General features: G+C 28.8%; 3 protein-coding genes and 1 non-coding gene across 4 annotated transcripts in view; 1 reads left to right on the top strand and 3 right to left on the bottom strand.

Moving 5' to 3' along the window:
• The window catches only part of LOC105220935 (proton-coupled amino acid transporter-like protein pathetic), a 39,833-nt gene extending 33,595 nt beyond the window's left edge, over positions 1 to 6,238 (bottom strand). The window contains exon 1 of the mRNA XM_054228751.1: positions 5,855 to 6,238. The gene's annotated coding sequence lies outside the window, so the exon portion shown is untranslated. The remainder of the gene's footprint in view (positions 1 to 5,854) is intronic.
• Positions 6,239 to 12,422: 6,184 nt separating this feature from the next.
• LOC105211003 (putative alpha-L-fucosidase) lies at positions 12,423 to 15,377 on the bottom strand. The gene is made up of 7 exons (XM_011182235.3): positions 14,954 to 15,377; positions 14,752 to 14,893; positions 13,779 to 13,885; positions 13,470 to 13,719; positions 13,183 to 13,409; positions 12,707 to 13,119; positions 12,423 to 12,638 (listed from the first exon to the last, which is right to left on the bottom strand). Exons 1-7 carry the CDS (start codon positions 15,162 to 15,164, stop codon positions 12,519 to 12,521), a joined length of 1,470 nt encoding a protein of 489 aa, XP_011180537.1. The 5' UTR covers positions 15,165 to 15,377; the 3' UTR covers positions 12,423 to 12,518.
• Positions 15,378 to 16,558: 1,181 nt separating this feature from the next.
• Positions 16,559 to 19,046, bottom strand: LOC105211005 (leucine-rich repeat-containing protein 59). The gene is made up of 4 exons (XM_011182236.3): positions 18,740 to 19,046; positions 18,269 to 18,328; positions 17,864 to 18,130; positions 16,559 to 17,805 (listed from the first exon to the last, which is right to left on the bottom strand). Exons 1-4 carry the CDS (start codon positions 18,842 to 18,844, stop codon positions 17,281 to 17,283), a joined length of 957 nt encoding a protein of 318 aa, XP_011180538.1. The 5' UTR covers positions 18,845 to 19,046; the 3' UTR covers positions 16,559 to 17,280.
• Positions 19,047 to 19,296: 250 nt separating this feature from the next.
• Positions 19,297 to 20,496, top strand: LOC105211006 (uncharacterized). Its single transcript, XR_851658.3, has 4 exons — positions 19,297 to 19,478; positions 19,540 to 19,938; positions 20,001 to 20,096; positions 20,165 to 20,496. It is a non-coding gene; the product is annotated as an uncharacterized LOC105211006 (transcript).
• Positions 20,497 to 20,629: the final 133 nt, after the last annotated feature.

The following is a 20,629-nucleotide window of genomic DNA, read 5'->3' as shown; positions in this document are numbered from 1 at the left end:
CAAAATTTTAAAAATCAATTCGAAAAATTTTTTATTGCATGTGATATTCTTATATTATGCATTTCTATTATTTTTTAAGTCTTCAAAGCTTCTTGTAAAAAAAAGTTTCTTGTAAAAAAAATTTAACTTAACTCATCTAATTTTTTTTTAATTTTAATTTGATTTTTTGAAATATTTTTTTTTTAATTCAAAACAAAAACAACAAAATTTAAAAAATCAAATCAAGAAAGTTTTTTTTTTAACATGCGATATTTTTATATTGTATTTCTATTATTTTTTTAAGTCAGCAAAGCAAAATTAATATTTTAACCGAATTTCTGTTTCTTGTATAAAAAAATAAAAATTTATCCCATGAAATTTTTTTAAGATATTAGTTTGAATTTTTGAAATATTATTTTACAATTCAAAATAAAAAAAAAAACAAAGTTTGCAAAATAAAAACAGCAAAATTTGGAAAATTAAATCAAGTAAAATTTTTTTCACGCATGCGATATTTTTATATATTCTCTTTTCTATTTTTTAGTCTTCGAAGCAAAATCAGAACATTAACCGAAATTCCGTTTTTTATAAATAAATTGTAAATTTATCGCATGCAATTTTTTCGTTTTTAATTTGATTGTTTTTTTAATTATCCAAAATAAAAACAGCAAAATTTGAAAAATCAAATCAAGGAAAACATTTTTCACGCATGCGATATTTTTATATTATGAATTTCTATTTTTTTAAGTCTTCAAAGCAAAATCAAAAAGTTAACCAAAATTATTTTTCTTATTAAAAAATTAAAATTTTATCGCATGCAATTTTTTCGATTTTAATTTGATTTTTTTTAATTATCCAAAATAAAAACATCAAAATTTGAATAATTAAATCAAGTAAAATTTTTTCACGCATGCGATATTTTTCTAATATGTATCACTGACACGGAATTATGTCATTCCATATTTTCAAGACCTCTCAAAGATATTATTAAATGTTATTGATGATCTGACATCTTCATACAATTTCTGATTGCAAGTTTTGTAAACAACAACAATAATATGTAAACAACAACAATGCATAAATGCATATGTAGGAATATAAGCAAATATGCCAAACCTTCAATTTCTTTGGGTGCAGTGTTTGCTCAAATGCTTGTATGTATACAACACACCTATTTATCTTCTGCGTATTTTTAGACTATTTGTAAATACAAGAAAATTGAAAGAGAAATGGAAAAGAAGAAAACGCAGAAGAATGCATTTAAATTAAACAAGCAAATGTACAGGTGGCGGACACACTTTGTATGAGTATGTATATATGCATGTAGGTGTATCTACCTGCCTATTCTAGGCCAGATCAGCTCAGTAGATTATACAACGTGGAAAATATCATAACAATAACAACAACAAATACTATGTATGGCGACTGCTATGTTTACATACACTTGTAATTGCAAGGCACGAGTTGTGCATACACACCGATATGCATACATATATACACATGTGCATACGTAAATATGTATAATTGCATTTCACGTTTACGTTGCGGCCACGTTATGTATGGCGAATTTCATTGCCAACGTAGCAAATTGATAATGCGGCGCTGCGGATTGTGATATTAATTACGCGTTGCCAATTTCGTTGCTTGACCTCTATAAGGTGTATTTTAAAACTTGATACTGTTAAGAGTATGTACATATGTATATAATAGATATAGGGTAGCTATAAATAACTGTAATACGTATGTATGTTTATTTATATATGCCAATGGTGGGTGGTTTACCACTGACTGACAGTCAACAAATTAGATTCAACTGTGCATATTTACTAGTGTTGACGTCAAAAAACACGCATTTATGTATGTATGGGTGTGTGTGTGTGTACATAATATTTGCGCGCCTCGTCATTCACAAAAATCACCTGCCAACATAACTTGATTCAAACAAAATAAATTTACTTAAGCTGAGGTGTTGCGCAAGCTTTGATGGGAGATGGAGCAGTGGAAATACGTAAAAGAATTAGAAAATAGAAATACTAAAAAACAAGTTAACTAAATAAATAATTAACTAAATAAAATAAAATAAAATAAAATACAAAAAATAAAATAAAATAAAATAAAATAAAATAAAATAAAATAAAATACAAAAAATAAAATAAAATAAAATAAAATACAAAAAATAAAATAAAATAAAATAAACAAAAAATAAAATGAAATAAAATAAAATAAAATAAAATAAAATAAAATAAAATAAAATAAAATTAAATTAAATTAAATTAAATTAAATAAAATACAAAAAATAAAATAAAATAAAATAAAATAAAATACAAAAAATAAAATAAAATAAAATAAAAAAAAAATAAAATAAATTAAAATAAAATAAAATAAAATAAAATAAAATAAAATAAAATAAAATAAAATAAAATGAAATGAAATGAAATAAAATAAAATAAAATAAAATAAAATAAAATAAAATAAAATAAAATAAAATAAAATAAATAAAATAAAATAAAATAAAATAAAATAAAATAAAATAAAATAAAATAAAATAAAATAAAATAAAATAAAATAAAATAAAATAAAATAAAATAAAATAAAATAAAATGAAATAAAAATAAAAAAAAATTAATTAATTTAGAAAAATAAATAACAAAAAATTAAAATTAAAAATAATTTTAGTTTATACCAAAAATAGAAAAATCAAAATACCACAAAACAAGAAGAAAAATAAACTAAAAACACCAAACAGCAAAAAATCGAAACTAAAAAATTAGAAATGAAATGAAATGAAATAAAATAAAATAAAATACATTAAAATAAAATAAAATAAAAAAAAAATAAAATAAAATAAAATAAAATAAAATAAAATGAAATAAAATAAAATAAAATAAAATAAAATAAAATAAAATAAAATAAAATAAAATAAAATAAAATAAAATAAAATAAAATAAAATGAAATGAAATGAAATAAAATAAAATAAAATAAAATAAAATAAAATAAAATAAAATAAAATAAAATAAAATAAAATAAAATAAAATGAAATGAAATGAAATAAAATAAAATAAAATAAAATACAAAAAATAAAATAAAATAAAATAAAATAAAATAAAATAAAATAAAATACAAAAAATAAAATAAAATAAAATAAAATAAAATAAAATAAAATAAAATAAAATGAAATAAAATAAAATAAAATAAAATAAAATAAAATAAATAAAATAAAATGAAATAAAAATAAAAAAAAAATAATTTAATTAGAAAAATAAATAACAAAAAATTACTATTGAATATAATTTTAGTTTATACCAAAAATAGAAAAATCAAAATACCACAAAACAAGAAGAAAAATAAACTAAAAACACCAAACAGCAAAAAATCGAAACTAAAAAATTAGAAATTCAAATTAAAACGATACTTAAATTAAATAAAAATAAAAAAATTACAAAAAATAAAAATAAATACAAACAACTAACAACATAAGCAAAAAACATGAAAGTAAAAATAAAACAAATTGCTGCTGTCACATTGCTCTAATTTTTTTTCGAAGCGGTTTTTAGGCCAAATAACCAAATGTCGCGCACCAAAAATTAAATATGTACAAACAAAATGGCATTGCATGAAACTCAATACAAATATATGTATGTATATGTGAGTGTTAGAAATTTAGCCACGACATATGGGTGTTTAAAAAGGTGTACTTTAGCTCTCGAAGTCGAAAATGACAACAGCAGAGCACTGCCATAAAGAGATCATTGCAGTTGATTTGTTTAGACCCGGTAGGTTAAACACAAAATTGTAGCGATAAATTTCCAGTTTAAAAGATGAAATTTTTTTGTTGCAATTCTAAAAGATTTTAATAGAGATAAAATTTACTGCATCAAATGAAGGTTAAGAAACTTTGATCGCCATGCGAGTTTTTAAAGCAAATTTCTGGGTTTTAGTTAAGGTTTGCAGCCAAATTTTTTCACTTCAAGAAGGTTTCTCAAACCAGAGTTAGTAAGCATATTTAAAAAAATATTAAATATAATGAAAATAATATGTAGTTATTCCTGGAACTATCCATGAACTTGATAAACAAGAAGTCAATGATTACTGTTCTATCCAATCAGCTGCTGAATTCAATGTTAATTTGGCCCCTTTTGGTTATCAATTCGGTTTCTAGTGAATTTTAAACAAGTTCTTAATTAAAATGGAATACCAGCTTTCATGCTGTATTTTCTTAGAAGATAACAATGTTAAATTCACTTGAAAATGGAAGTGCTGATATTTTTATGTGTAGTGGTTGGAGAACTGAAACTCTCAGATGTATTATCTATTAAAAATTTATTTCGATTTTATTTAAAAAATAGTAAATATTTTAGGTTCCTAATTAATAAAAACCGGAATGCAGAAATTTAAAAAAACAATTTGTTTCATTCTTTTAGAATCAATTCGTTAATTCGAAACAGCTTTCGAACTATTTTTAAATAAACATAAAATACACAGCGATTTATAGATTCATTTAGCATAAGAAAAAATCATAAATAAAAATATTTTGATAAATTTAGAATTTCTATTTTATATTTTTATTTTTTCTAACTTTATTTTAATATTTTTCTTCAGTAAAATGCTTTAAACATTAAATGAATTTTCAGAAAAAAAAAATTATGAAAATTAAAATAAAAAAATAGTATTATTGCAGTACATTTTATTTTACACCCTGAGCATAAATATTAAAAATTTTACAATTAAAGTATCAAAAATAAAAATTACTTAACATGGAAATATTTTTTTTTATGAATTTCAATAAACAGGAAATTATGAAAATTATATTTCTTGATTTCGTTTGATTTTTTTTATCACATTCTTTTTAATAGAAACAGTTTTTACGCACATATTGAACAAATTTAAAAATCTTATAGTTCTAAGTTGGATGAAAAAAATTAAAATTAAAATTAAAAAAAAATTAAATAAAAGTATTTATTAATATTATTTTTTTTTACTTCTAATACTTTACTATATTGAGTTTGAAGAAGCATAAATAAGTTTGAATGAAGGTAATTACAAATAATTAAAAATAAAAAATACATTTTTTAATTAATTTTTTTTCACTATTAAAGGAACACATTATAATTTTTAATTTTTTAATTATTTTTTTTTTTTAATTTTTTAAAACTCTTCCGCATAAACTTTATTTACATTAATATTGAGTTTGAAGAAACATAAATAAGTTTGAATTAAATAATATTCTAAAAAAATGTAGATTTTTTTTAAAGAGCACATTATAATTTTCTAAAATTTTTCTAGTAAAAATGTGGATTTTTCTTAAATTTTAAATTTTGAAATAAAAATATTATAATTTTTTTTCTTATTTAATTTTCCATAATTTTACATTTTTTAAGAATTTTTTCCAATTTTTCCGCTTAAACTTCCTCACTGGGCATTTATCCTACAGCCTTTACGTTGGCCTAGGATGAGCATGAGTTTTCACATAAACATACATTGTATGTATCCCTCCCTGCAGTTAACTTCAATGCGGCAGCCCGAACCAGAAAAGCTCTCACGCTAAAGCAAAAGTGTGTAACAGAATTTAAATGGCATTATTTGCCGCATTTAATGTGAGACTTTTGTTAACATTTTCATTTAATTTTTTTTTTCAAGCAATTCTTTCATTTTTATTTAATTCTTCAATTTTTATTAAATTCTTCAATTATCATTTAACTATAACACACGTTCTCATTATAAGTTTCGCGCATGCAAAAGCATTGCGGGGCAAAAGTCAATGTCTCCATGGCGCGAAGATGCGATTTTTATGATTTGCCTTTTTTTCATTTTCTTTTTTTGGACAAAAGCCACGACTGTTCGTGGCCGTTTTACATAATGAAGCATTCAACTTACATTTAAATAGGTTTGTATGTATACAGCGTTGCCTTTTCACAGCCGGATACGTGGATTCGGGTACATGTGTGAATTTCGCCGTTACTTCTTGACGCGTTGTTAACTTTTTTCTCTTTCAAAGGACTGTGTGAAAAAATTCACTTTTTGCTGATATGTTCCACACACGTGTAGGTTAAAAATGATTTCGTTGCACTTTTTTTCGTTTTTTTCCGAAGAAATGCACTACTAAAACTTCACTTAGCGTTAATAATTGTTTCGTAGACACTAGTTATTCTAAAATTTATTAAAATTTCTAAAGCAAAAATAATTTTATTTTATAATAAATTTTGAAACAAGCACCGCACGAAATATCACACACGTTATGGTTTCTATGAAAAACTATCAGCAACTGAGCAAGACGCGCTAAAATATAGCACTTAAATACGCGCCAGCACAGAAGGTTGGTTTCTAGCACAGCGTTGCCACTGTGGTGTGATAATGGTGGGTTTTTTTTAAGATTTTCGAATTTTTGTAAAAATTTCAATTAATTGTAAATTTTTAATTTTATGTAATTATTATTATTTTTTATTTAAATTTGTATTGCTTACACTCAAAAAATATTTCGGTTTCTTGCAAGCATTTTTTAAATTTTGAAAAAATTCTAATTTTTTTTTTATAAAAAGCTTTACAGTGATTTGCTAGAACTTAATAAGCTCTAAGCTAAATTAAGCTTAATAAAAAATCGCACGCTTTTTGTGTGCTGAAACACATATTTGAGAAAGAACACCTTTTTCCATTAGAAAATCCAAAAATTTTTAGAAAATTTTTGTGAAAGAGATTTTATTTTTTTTTTTTCAAATTTTTATAATTTTTTTACATTTCTTTATTTCTTTTTACAATTATTTATTTTTTCTCCATTTTTTATATTTTTTTTTCTATTTTTTTATAATTTTTTTACATTTCTAATATGAAAATATTTCCATTTAATTTTTGGGTATTTTAAAAAAAAATGTTGGATCAAAAAACGCCTCCAATTGGCAACCTCAATGTATTTTACCAATTTACTTTTGCTGCTCACGCAAATCAATATGTCTCTCATACGCTCTCATTGGTAGGGCGTGCATGCATCCCTTCTTTTAACTTCACATTGCTATTTACCTACTCACATACATATATATATATACACTTACATATTTACATACCTCAGCGAATATGTACTTACTTAGCTCCTTGCCTACACACATTTTTGACTCTCAAATACAAAGGCTTCTTCTGTTCTTTTGTTGAATCAAACACCGTCTATTGGAATCCCTTAGCAACATGTGGCCACAACCGGCGAAAAGTGATTAGGTACACCAACCAAAAATCGCTTATTTCGCGTCGTCTACCCGGCAGTCTTGTAGGAAGTCGTATCACTCCTTCGTTAAGAAATGTGTCAATGCGTGGCATTACCGGTGATATGAGTGACGTCATCAAGTGTTGATTATATCTATGATAGTTTACGAAACGGAAATAGAGGCTTTAGAGACAGCACTTGGGGCAAATTTCTGGCTAATATTACCATTATACTATTAAGAGTAATACTATTAGTGATAAATGGCTTCAGTGACGACTTTTTGTGGGTTATTTAGGTATGACAATTTATAATTGAACAATTTGAAACTAATTCAATGATAATTCCTTCAAATTACTAGGTGGAATATCTACCAAACGGTTAGTCTAATGAAATTTATAAACCTTTTCTGTACTAGAGAAAGTTATTGAACACTTAATTACGTATCCAGTATCCCTATAAGTATTCTAAAAGTACAATTCACCTGTCTAAATTATTTTTATTGCAATATTATACCTTTTTAGACTCCTCGTAACGCTTTTCGATATCAGCCTAAATATATACTACGTTTTTAACAAAAATTATTGCCTACATTTAGGCTGAGAGCGAAATATTTTCTTTATTCTCGAGTTTGAATGCTTAAAAACATAAATTCTGAGACAATTTATGGGAGAAAGGAGAGAGGTTAGGTTATCTTTATTATTTTCCAAGTTAAAAAGATTGTCATATAAAGGTATTTATTTAAAAAATTTATTTTTTTTCTACGAAATTAAATTAAAAGTTCAAAAAAGTGTTAAATTTTGGAAAATTCTGATTTTATGAGATTTTATTCTCGAAGTTATGGAATTCAAACGACGTATTTGTCTCTTAATCATAGTAATTGAACGCTTAAAAAAGTGAATTTCAAAGCTTATAGAATTCTAAGAAGGTAATTCTAGTGATTTTCATATGATATGATTTTCAAAGCTTATAGAATACTTCGTATGTAGTTTAAGTGATTTTAATATTTTCGGGGAAATATTACACAAACTGTCCTAACAAAAAAAAAAAAAAAAACAAAAAATAAATAAATATATTATTTTATATTTTTAATATTTTTTTAAATATTTTTAATATTTCAAATATTAAATTTTTTCAAAATTTTTGTTTTCCAAATTTTTTTATATTTTTAATATTTTTTTTTAATATTTTTAACGTTTCAAATAATAAATTTTTTCAAAATTTTTGCTTTCCAAATTTTGATTTCTTTTCAAATTTTTTTTTTCAAAATTTTGCTTTTTTTCAAAATTTTTGTTTACCAAATTTTGTTTTTTTTTTTTTCAAAATGTTTCATTTTTTTTAAATAACTTCCTTTAAAATTTCAAAGTCAGTCTCAAAGGGTCATTTACTTCTAAGCAACATCCTTCTTTTGTTACTTTATATACAAGAGAGCCACGCAAAAACAACAACAACAAAAAAGTATTGAAAAGCATGATGAAATCAGCCACGTTTCGACGTCAGCAAACAGGTATCCTTAATCCTGGCGCAAACTATATACTTTCATATATACCTTTTACCGCTTCTTATGTACACCGCCAAAAATGCAAAGAGCAATTCTTCCCACAACAACAACATAAAAGGCGGCATACTCACTTTATGCTCTGAGTACGCCGATTTGGCTATTGGTAACGTGTGCACGTGGTTGTGACCGATGATGAAATTTTAAAAATGAATTGCAACTTTGCAAATTGAGACGTCTGCGAATACCACAAAAAAAAACGAAAACAACAAAAAGAATGCGACAACAAATAGATAAAAGAAACGTGAACATGAAGATAAAATAAATAAACGTAAATGACAAAATAACTGTTCTTTTTTGCTCATAGCGAGTGTCAAATTTTTATTTAAACTTCAAATATATTCAAGTGCAAATTCACGCACACACATACATATACATTTTTATGTAGTTTGTATGTGTGTATTTGAAATGTAAACTAGTTTGGTCATAGTTCCCTCCATTTTTGGCCTATACAAGTTCACATATGGACATACAAACATTAATAGATAATGACCCACTAGAATTAGATATCATTAATAACAACAACAGCAACAGTAATATTTGAAATTGATTTCGCGCTGTTAACACAGTTAACATACACTGTACATAAACATATGTATGTATGTATGTACATATGTGTGTCAAAGCGCTCGTCATGCAATGTTAAGTGTTCACAATGCGCCAACATGTCACACTCACCTTTAAGCTCTCTTATTTAGCGTTTGTATGTGTGTGTGTGTGTGACTCTTATTTCACAATGCCTTATTTATCGGCTCCTTAATAATGCATTTGTTAAGGGGTCACGATGACTTGCAATTACTATAAAATCGTATTTCATCACATATATTATATATTATCTATTTACATATACATATGTAAATACATATATGTAAATAAATATGTGACGTATGACTTCTAATGCATTCAGTGGCATATATTAAGTGTCAAATACTTTTTAAATTACAATATCCGCTTTCTCTTTGAACTTCAAACTAAGAGAGTGGCGTACACTCATACATGTATATGTATGTATATTTGTTCTTTACGCTGTGTTTGTATGTATGTGTTTATAAACCAGTAAAGCAAAAATTGAAAGAATTAGAAATATTTGATTGAAATTTTATTTTTTTTTTTTATAAAAATATGTGCTTGAAACTGATCTAGGTCCTTATAAGAAACTTTTTATTATTTTACAAATTAAAAAAATTAAAATTAGTGCTTTAATTTCTTATTTTGAATAAATTAAAAAAAAAATCTATGCCAAAATATTTTCAACAAAAATTTAATATACATATGCACATATATACAGTTGTGTTCAAAATAATAATAGTGCGTGCGCTAGAGTCTTATCATTGAAATTGAGAAAAGAGATACAATCTATTATGGACAGATGAAAGTAATTTCGTTCTTTTTGGAGGCACAGGTTCATGATAGTATGTGAAACGTCCACCGAAGAATGAATACCACCCTAGACACAGCACGATAACGGTAAAACATAGAGGGTCAAAAATTTTAGTTTGGGTTTGTCTTTTATTTTTATGGTGCTGGGTCGTATATATCGTATTGAATAATGATGTTACCTTATACTGAATACGAAATGCCTCTGAAATGGGTCATACAAGTCGGCTAGCCAAGGAGTGGTTTCATATCAAAGGGATTAAGGCCATGCCTTGGCCTGCGCAATGGTCCGACCTCAATTCCATAGATACCCCATGGGGTATTATTCAGAAAAGCAATAATCGTGAACTTTGGGTAATAGTGAAGAATTCTTGAGAATAAATTCCTAAAACCCATTATGAAGGCCTATTCAACTCTATGCCATGTTCCTGTAAGTGAGTTTTTTATAATAGGGGCTTTCGAGCAAGTACTCAACCCCATTTCTTTGTATCGATACATAATTTTTAGATTTACTTATGTTTCAGATACTTTTTTAAACCAGATGTGAAATAATACTATTTGTTGAACAACGAATTTTCGAGCTATTTATGTTTTAATTTCAACACAGAAAACAACTTTTAGACTTTTTATAAGAAATTTTGACTTTTAGCACTATTATTATTTTGAACACAGCTGTACATAAATATACCTATATTTTTAAGCAGATTAAATAAACAGATACATTTTTATTGCATTCTAATACATTCTTGTGCTCCTTCGAAACGAATTTTGTTATAATCTCATATGTTTTAATCTGCAAGTCTTCAGTATTTGACAACTGCTCATGAAACCTCACCTTAAGTGAAAAAAAAAAACTCCAAAGACCAAAAAGTCCATATTTTATTCGTCCAATATAGCTTCGGGACTATTAAATCCGTCGGGAGTCGGCTTACTTAATTTTAGTGTCTATCAAGCTTACTATATATAGAACTTGCATATTGAGTATATCCAAAACTAGTAATAATCCAAGATTATATATTTGTCAGATAAGAAAAACCCGTCTTTAAGGTTGTCAAATTCAAAACGGGAAAGAAAGAAACCCAAGCGTTTTACCTTCGTCGCATTTCAAGCTAAATGATTGACTATTTGGCATATTCTGCTTTCCTTGATTGGGAATTTTTGTAAGCCTCATTTTCACTTTGAGAAAGTTCCCTTGGATTAATTACTTCAATTAAAGAGTTTTATTTTCTTTGTCTTATTAAATAGTGCAATATGTTGAAAATATTATCCATAAATATCAAATCAATCCGAATAATATTCTCAGAGATAGGCCCTTTGGAAGTTCCGACAATCAGCCCACGTCGGTTTTAATTGAAAACTTTAAACGCGTTTATCTCAAAACTCAATTTTTTCGGTGGACACGATATCTCGATATCTTTGAATAACATTATCTATCTATAACAAAGGATTTTTTTATTACAACAACTGTTTTCGAGCCAATATATGCCCAAAATTTGACAAGAAAAGTTAGTTTTTCGTTCAAAATCTTTCAAAAATCCAATTTTTTTTCCTTCGATTATTAACTAGATTTATCCATGTACTATCGAAATATTTTTGGTTTATTGTTTTTGAATGAACCAAAAATGAGATATGATGTTCACGATATGGGAGTTGAGGTGCCAACGGCTGAGTTTTCGGAATTGGACTATACAAATTTTACAAAAATTGTTTAAATATCTTTGATATCATAAAAATACCCTTGTTTTCAACTACTGAAACCTACCTAAAAACCCCTAAAATAACAAAATAGTTTTGACCTTAGATCCAGTTGAATTTCGACGAATTTTTTTTTAATTTTTTTTAGAGTATATTTTAATCGCTCTAGTCGTACTAGCTAGTAGATCACTTAATCTCATTTAAAACTCAATTCACAATACTAATGGACCATATATTCGATTGTCCTCAACTTGTTCTTGAGTTCAATCTATTTCTTTAAGGTATCTCTACTTTGAAAAACTTTTAATGTTTTCTGACAGTGTATATCCTCCTGTTTAGTTTCGAAACTAGGTTTAATCGAAAGTATGGTTATAAAAATAAATATCAGAGAGTGGAGATAAAATTTTGAGTTGACCCAAAGTCTCCATAGATGTATAAACGTCTATTCGTTACAATTAACCAATTATACCGGCAATAAATATAAACCGCAGATGTTTAATTTGACAGTTAGTTTGACTGAAAGTCTTTACTTCTAAAAATACAACCATTATAATGAATTCAGTTCATCCACATAGAACACCATAAGAGACTATAGAATTTGAATATTTAACAAAGAAACGAGATGATTAAAAAAGTATAATAATGAATATTTATTAATGACCATTAATAAATCATAATAATTTTAAGCATTTGTGTGTATTTTTAACATCTTCTTAAATTAATTAAATCCAATTTGATCCATGTTTTGAAATTTTAAAAGTCCACGCGAACTTCAGTCCATTCTTGTCAATATGATGCTTTGGCGGGAATACAATGTGTAATTTATTGCCGTTGAGAGACCACTATGAAGACAGAAAATCATATAAATTACGAAAATTATCAGTTATTTGTGTTTATAAAATGAAATTACATCGATTTGCGTGTGTTCCATGCCCAAAAGCGTAACAGACATATCGACATTGCTCACTACACTCATATCCTCCTCATAGCCGAATAACAGCACATTCGATTTGCTGTCTTTCGCCACATTGCCAATCGGATGCAAATCTATTTCATTCGTATCGTAAGGATAATCCAAAACGATCGCATAGATAGTCGACGATGAATTAGTTGGATCTAGCTTTTGTGTGTACCAGACATTGGGCGTAATGCTGTCGTTCTGATAAACCCAAGGCTTACTGCCGTAAATAGCTTCACCATTAACGCTCAACCATTTGCCCATATCGCGCAAACGTTCTTCGAAGATGGGCAGAATAGTGCCATATTTCGTGGGACCCACATTGATGAGTGCATTGCCATTGCAGCTAATGGTTTTCACAATTTCTATGTTCAAATTGGATTAAATAATAAATTTTGATTTTAAATCTTTTAAAACCACGAAATTACCGCCTATGAGTTCCTCCGACGTCATAAAATCATTGAGTTCGACATCGAAACGCTGTCCCCAACTACTCTTGTCCAATGTGAATGCATTTTCCCATTTGTGAGACTGCAGAATTCCGGGATTATAACGGTCTTGACAATTATAGAAATCGCCATGATGACATGCAGTGCCGAAACCCCAACGATCATTGGTGACAATGGTGTCGCGCACGGGACTGTCATTATATAACCTAAAAAATACAAAGGTTTTATAGTCTTATAACTCCATAACCTTCTACAGTGACTCTTACCAAGCTATAAACTCCTCCGCCTTCCAATATTTGGCTGGCGCCTCCCAATCACCATCGGACCATAAGATCTCCGGCAGATATTCATTGATCAGTTCCATTTGTTCGGGACGCATCTTTCTATTGACATAGTTTTGCTCCAAAAATATATGCAATTTATCATTTATATATAAACGATTGAACCATTCGAAGAGTGAATAGTAGAGACCGAATTTCAGTGAGGTCTCTTTGCGTATGGCCGACGAAAGTTCACCTAGATTTATTGGTTTAAGTTAGGTAATGAATTAAGGTGATAATGTAATGAAGTCTTACGAATTATATCTCGTTTTGGTCCAACATCCATTGAATTCCAACTGAAAGACGACGTGGAGGGCCAGAGAGTATAGCCGTCATGATGCTTGCTGGTTAGAACGACGTATCTGGAGGAAGAGTTCGAGAGGAATTAATAGGTTAGGTTAGATTAACGGGTAGACCTCCACAACTACAGTGAATCTCACTTAGATAGACGACATATCTGGGAAGCAGAGTTGTAGAGGAATTAATAGACCTAAGACCCTTATGATACGACAAAGCAGGTCCAAGCTGATATAAACTTTCGAATCACAGAACTTTGTTTCTTATTGGACTTAGTCCAATTACCAATTCCTATTAACTAGTCCAGAAGTGCTTTCAAGACCAAATTTCTAGTACCATAAGAAATAATATTTTTCCGAAATCTGGATTATTAGTCTTAGAGTGTAATTTATTTACGCTTCAAAATTATCAATTATCAATTCACTCTCTTGAAGAGATAGATACCATTTTTAGACAATAGATATTCTAGAAGCCTTCTCTGTACTAAATTTTCTTCTCTCGTTTTAAGAATTCCTAAAGAGGTTCTAGTTCTGGTTCTTCGAAGATTAATTAAATGCCCTTTCTTTCTAATTCATCACGACCCTCTCGATTTTTGTCTTCATCTCGTGTGGCATATACCTTCGAGAGGAAACTCATGGGACATCCCTCTCTTACTGTAAAGCTTTGAAGCCGGAGAATTTAGATCCATGCTTCTCCTCTGACTTATCTATCAAGCGATATGTCGGTATAAGAAATTAGTTTTTAGATCTTACTAGAGTGATAATATTCAGCTGGCCACTAAACAATTTTCTAAAAAAATTTAGAGACTAATTTAGGATCCTTAAAGAAACTTTAGAACACTTAATTTATTTAGGAATGTTTTTGCCCAAAAGCTTCTACTTAAAAACACTGCCGATTTCAATAATAATTTTTACTACACTTTTTTACTCACTTTGCTCCACTGTCGCGAAAGAGCAACGCCCACTTTGTAGCATTGAACAATTCAGCGGTGAATTCATGAGCAAACTCCTGATAAGAGAAATTCGGCTTGTAGTTGTTTTTCATAAAACTCAGATAATTGGGGTAGTGTAAATCTGAAGTTAGAAATAATTTGATAAATATATATTTATGCTACATTTAAATGCGCCACTCACTTAACCAATCCTGCCAGAACCACTCCGAACCAAAACTGGGCACCGAATATACGCCCCAATGTATGAAAATGCCGATTTTCGCCTCATCATACCAGCTGGGCAATGGACGTGTATCGAGACTGGCCCAATTCGGCTCGTAACGCTCCCCAGTGATGTGTTTGTTAAAGGTCAAACAGATAAAACACACGCCGTACAGCAGCCAGCGACTCATTGTTTACCCGCAGATAAGCCGAAACGTATAGCAGCACAGAAAGCAAATATATTTATATTCTATAATAATAACAACAACAAGCGCAGATAAGCGCCGGCTAATAAAACGTGCGGATGTAAACAAACACCGCGATGCGAGTGTGAAAGCTAGACTTGCTCGTTGAAAGTACAATTTGACACTGTGGGAGCGCTCAAGCTGGCGAAAAGTAACGATTCGACTTGCAGCTTCAGAAGCACACTGGGAAAAATTGGTTTATTACTAATGATAAATAAAGAAAAGAAAACTAAAAAGTGTTTGTTTTCAAAATTTCCTCGGGCTGCAGTTACAGAATAGATAATCTGACTTAATTTTATTAATTTGACTGAACTTTAACCTTGTCTTGTCTTGTGCACTAGAAGAAGTTTCAAAAATAATCTACTTTCACACCGCTTAAGATTATATTTTGTTGTTGTTGTTGTAGCATAAACTATTCTCCTAATAGTTTTGTGGAACTTTTTGATTGTGACCGTCATGACTCACTATAAATCCAGCTATTTCACGTTTATGCAGACCCGACTGTTTGAAGAAAGTATGGATTTTGCTTGCTTTGTTTCTTTATAACCTCTTTAAACTTCATAAAATAATAATAAATAAATATAAACAAATAAAAATATTTTAAAATACAAAATTTTCCCTAAACATTTGGAGGTTAGTTTACGAAATTGCCTACTCAAACAGCACAAAATTACAAAATTCTGTCGTGTTGTTACTAAAATGGCGATTTTATTCGTTTTCTTTTAAAAAATATTAATGCTTATCGTTCGACAAATCGCTTACATATGTATGTACAAATATCTTCGGATATAAGTAATTCATTAATTTAAAATAAGTAGATAAATACGTTGCGAATGCATAAGTTATGTATAAAAAAATGTATAGCTTTTAACAAAAATCTACAAATGCGTTTTGATTATGAAAGCGATATTCATTGAATGCAAACGAAAGCAATAAAATTGGTAAATATATATTTATAACTGTGTATGTATGTATGTATGTATTAAATTATATTTATTATTATTGTATATATGTAATTGTAAATAGCATAAAATGTGAAATAAACAATCCAACAACAAGTTAACATAATTTAAAAAAAAGCTATGTATGTATGTATGTAAGGAATTCTTTGAGAACTCCTTTCTTGGCTATGGAAACTATTAAAAATGTAATATTGGACCCAGTGAAATGTTACAGCTTTGCTTGTGTGTGTAATTTGTAATTCAATTAAATTGCAAATTTATATATTTATGTATTAAAGTATGTATGTATGTATGTAAACTATGGCATTTAGTCTATTGCATAGGATAACTGTGTGAGTGTACATTGTTGTAGTTGTAGTTGTAGTTGTAGTTGTAGTAGTAGTAGTTTCTTCTGTTAATCATGTGGAACTATTGAAGTTTATTTACTGTAAATTCTATTGTAATATCATAGTTGAAGTTGTTGTAGTTTATTGTTGTTGTTATGTATGTTTTTGTAGGCTGCAACTTGGAGAAAACATATGCGTTAATATATTTCTAATTAACATTTGAGTTGTTGTTTGTTGTTGTGTTGTGATGTGCCTTACTTAATATATATACCCATAATAATGAAAATTAATGTTATTTCCGCGCTTCTCATCCTCTCCTGGCAGTGTAAAAGCCTAAACTAATTTCTTATTGAAAGCTTTTCGCAGTTTTCGCTTTCTTTTATACTTCATCATTTCACGCTTGTAATGCAAAATTATTATTATTAGTTATTTCATGTTTTTTTTTTGTTTTTGTTTTCACTTATGTATTTAGAATGCTCTTTGGTTGCACGCGACACAGTTGTCTGATCAAACTTTCAACCGCATTAACCGTGTATTATTTATTATTCACTGCTTGACTGCTGTTTATTCTACGAAATTCGCTCAAGCAATTTTGATTTTTGTTGTTTTTACTAAAATTCTCTCAAGCACTTTCAATTTTTGTTGTTATTCCTAAAATTCTCTCAAGCACTTTCGATTTTTGTTGTTTTTTTATAAAAATGTTCCGTCTCTACACTCGCTCTACGTTTTATTTGAAGCGCTTCACAGAATCTACGGCTTCAAATAAATGAACCGTCAGTGTTCCTGTGGCGGCGTGCGAAATTCTGAAATCCAGTCGGTTACGCGTAGACGAAAGATTTCCGTTTTGGTCAGTATCCAATCACGATATTGATGTGGTATAAACTCAACCAAACGATCGGCTATCTCGGGATTCTTGAACATTATTAAATAAATGACAACAACATTAATGGCCAGCAGTATGAAGAATGTGAAGACCGTTGTCAGCGCTGTGCTCGATTTGGAAATGGACTTTTTCGACGCACCATTCGCTTGCTTTTTCGATTTCGTAGCTTTGTTGTTGGCATTTGTTGGCGCAATTTTGACTTCATTGTTTAAGTCATGGTTATTGTTGTTGGTGTTTGATTTTTTTGATTTCGATTTGGCTTTTTTAGCAGCTGATTTCTTTGATTTTGTATTTTCAAGCGGTTTCTCTTCGGCGCTAATTTCCTCAGTTTGTACAGCGTCGGCGGTTAGCGCCTCAAGTTTATACTGCTCTTTAGCCTTTTCAGCTTCGGCTTGCATACGATTCAAGAATTTCACCTGCAATGTGGAGTATATTATTATAAGAAATCAAATCATTAATGAATCAAAAACTAACGGTATTTCTGGCAGAATCCTGACACTCCTTGGTGGTGAGACAAAAACCAACCACTTTAGCTAGTGCTGGCGTTAATGGATTGCCTTTCAAATCCAAATAACGTAAATTTGTTAAATTACCGAAACTTAGCGGCAAATGCTCCAGTTTATTATCGTACAAATCCAGATGGCGTAAATTTCTGAGTAAACCGAATTCCTCGGGTAAATAACGTATTTGGTTTTTACTCAAGTCGACTTTGACGAGTCGTGTTAGTGTGATGAAATTTTTCTAAAATGCAAATATTAATAATTAATTATATTGCAATTTGTTCATTAAAGATTTGTAATAATTTAAAACAAATTTTAATCAATAAACACCAAATATTTAATTGTCAAATAAATAAATCATTCAACATCAACAACATACTCCCAATGAAGTGATACAATTGCTCGACAAGTCCAACACAGTAACCCGCTTAAAAGAAGCCTGTAAAAGAAAAAGTGAAAAGTTTATACTTTATTCAACACAAAGCAGATCTCACACTCGATTTGCAAGTTGTATAAAAATGTAGCACACAAGGATACAAAAAGCACAAAAACAAACTGTTGTGGCAATTCACTTTGAAAAAAAGGCACCCCTATGATGGTTGAATGGAAAGCGTTGCGATAAGGGTGTGAATCTATAGGCTGGGCATATGGCCAGACAACTACATACTTACTTGATGTGTACATGCAGAGCAAGGTGTGGGGTTTAATATGAAAGTGAAATTTTTCAAGTAGCTCATGGATTTTTCAACAAGCTTTTTCATACAAGATATGTATTTTACAAATTTTTAAAAGAAAATGCATTTTTCATCCATTACAACTTGCAAATAATTATTTGTAATAATGTACTTACTATCTCTCGCACCGGAATTTCGTTAATACCACTTAAACTCAAATCACAAACATTATCATCGACCCTTTCCTTAACATTTACTTTCACTTTCTCAACTTTCGGCATTTTGTTTGTTGCTAAATTCAATTATTGAAAGGTTTAGCTCAAATTTTACTGTGCACACGCCTTCTGTCTACCTTCTGCACAATTAGTTTTTATTAAGAATAAAATTTTTTATCAACAAATCCAAAAATATTGACGTGGTTTTCTCAAGCAGCAGTGGCTCGTAAAGTTTAAGGTCAAGGATTTGGTGTTGTTTATGTCATAGCGGGCCGGTAGCGCTACCACTTGCGTTACGGATTAAGTGTTGCCTGATTGCTATTGGAAAATTGTACTTTCAAATATTGAATAGGATTTTTTACTTCCCATATATAAATGTTAATATATTTATATACAAATAATTTTTATAAATTAATTTGTATATATTTATTATTTATATGCATGAAATTTAATTACATACCACAAAGTATTAATTTTTATTGTTGACGTAAACATTCTTTGCATAGTGGTAGCACTGGCGCGCGATGTAAACAAATATTCTATTTACTTTTTGGGGGTAGTAAAGTGATTAATTTTAAAAATAAGCTTCAAAAATGTTTATGTGTTTTAATGCACATTTCGTTGATACTGAGGAAGAGCCGCGTATTAAGCGTAGACGTTTAAGGGATAGTTCAAATGTGCTGGATTTACCAAACAAAGAGTATGTGGATTATTAAATTTAAAATGTTTAAAATTATAATTTCATAATATATATTTTTAAGCTGATTTTATCAGACATTGGCCCTAAAATAGGAAAAAGAATACGCTCCACGGCTATACCAGATATTACCAAATTAGCTTGCTTCTTTCATGCTCTCGGCGGGCAGAATCAATGAAGGTTGACACAAACCCAAATACTTGTGTATCACAAGGCAAAGATCGTTGCCGAATGTTTGGAAATATTCGAAGAACACTTTTGCGGCAAGTGGATAACTTTAAAAATGTCTGCAAAGGAGGAAGCTAAAAATAGGGAAGCATTTTACAGGAAGACCAAAGTGCCTGGTATAATGGGTTGTGTTGATTGCACGCATTTTACAATAATACGTCCGTCACTTGAGGAAAAACATTTATACCAAAATAAAAGTGGGTCTTTTAGTTTAATTAGTTTATTTACGCTAATGGTAAATACAAAATCAGTAAATTTTAATAGTTTTACATAAACTTAATATAAACATAATAACAGATTTCTGATGCAAACTTGGTTGTGAGGTTTGTCGATGCAAGAAAACCAGCTGATAATGAGGATGATTTGGTTTGGCTACTAAGTAAGGGCTTATAGGTAATATCTGTAAAATCAATTTTATGTTGGGAATTCCCATTTACTTAGGACTTTGCGCTTTCATTTAGGTGATACTGACTTGACACTGCAACCATATTTGATGACACCATATCGGAAACCAACTAAGCGTTATGAAATTATTTACAATAAGAGACTTGTGGAAGCACACAAATACATTGCCGAGTGTTTCAACGCTATTAGAAATAGATTTCGCTGTTTAGCGGTCGATAAAGCCATATTTTACCAGCCGGAGAAAGCAACTAATATAATTAATGTTTGTAGTGCAATTCATAATGCTTGCATATTTTATAAAGACAATTCGCAATTTGATGAGATAAGTGCTACGAAAAAAAGCGAAAACAATAGTTATAACAACCCATCGTTTAGCAGTGATGAAGATGACAGTAGTAGTGATAGCATGGAATTTAATAATGAGGCAGATGCTTCGAAAGAAGCTTTAGAAATCAGAAAAAACATAGCACAAAGTTTGCAAAATTCGCTATCTGATGATACGAATTCAAGCGATACCAATA

The sequence above is a fragment of the Zeugodacus cucurbitae genome, chromosome 4 (genome assembly GCF_028554725.1).
Source record: "Zeugodacus cucurbitae isolate PBARC_wt_2022May chromosome 4, idZeuCucr1.2, whole genome shotgun sequence".
NCBI classification, from domain to species: domain Eukaryota; kingdom Metazoa; phylum Arthropoda; class Insecta; order Diptera; family Tephritidae; genus Zeugodacus; species Zeugodacus cucurbitae.
This window is presented reverse-complemented; position numbering and strand designations above follow the sequence as displayed.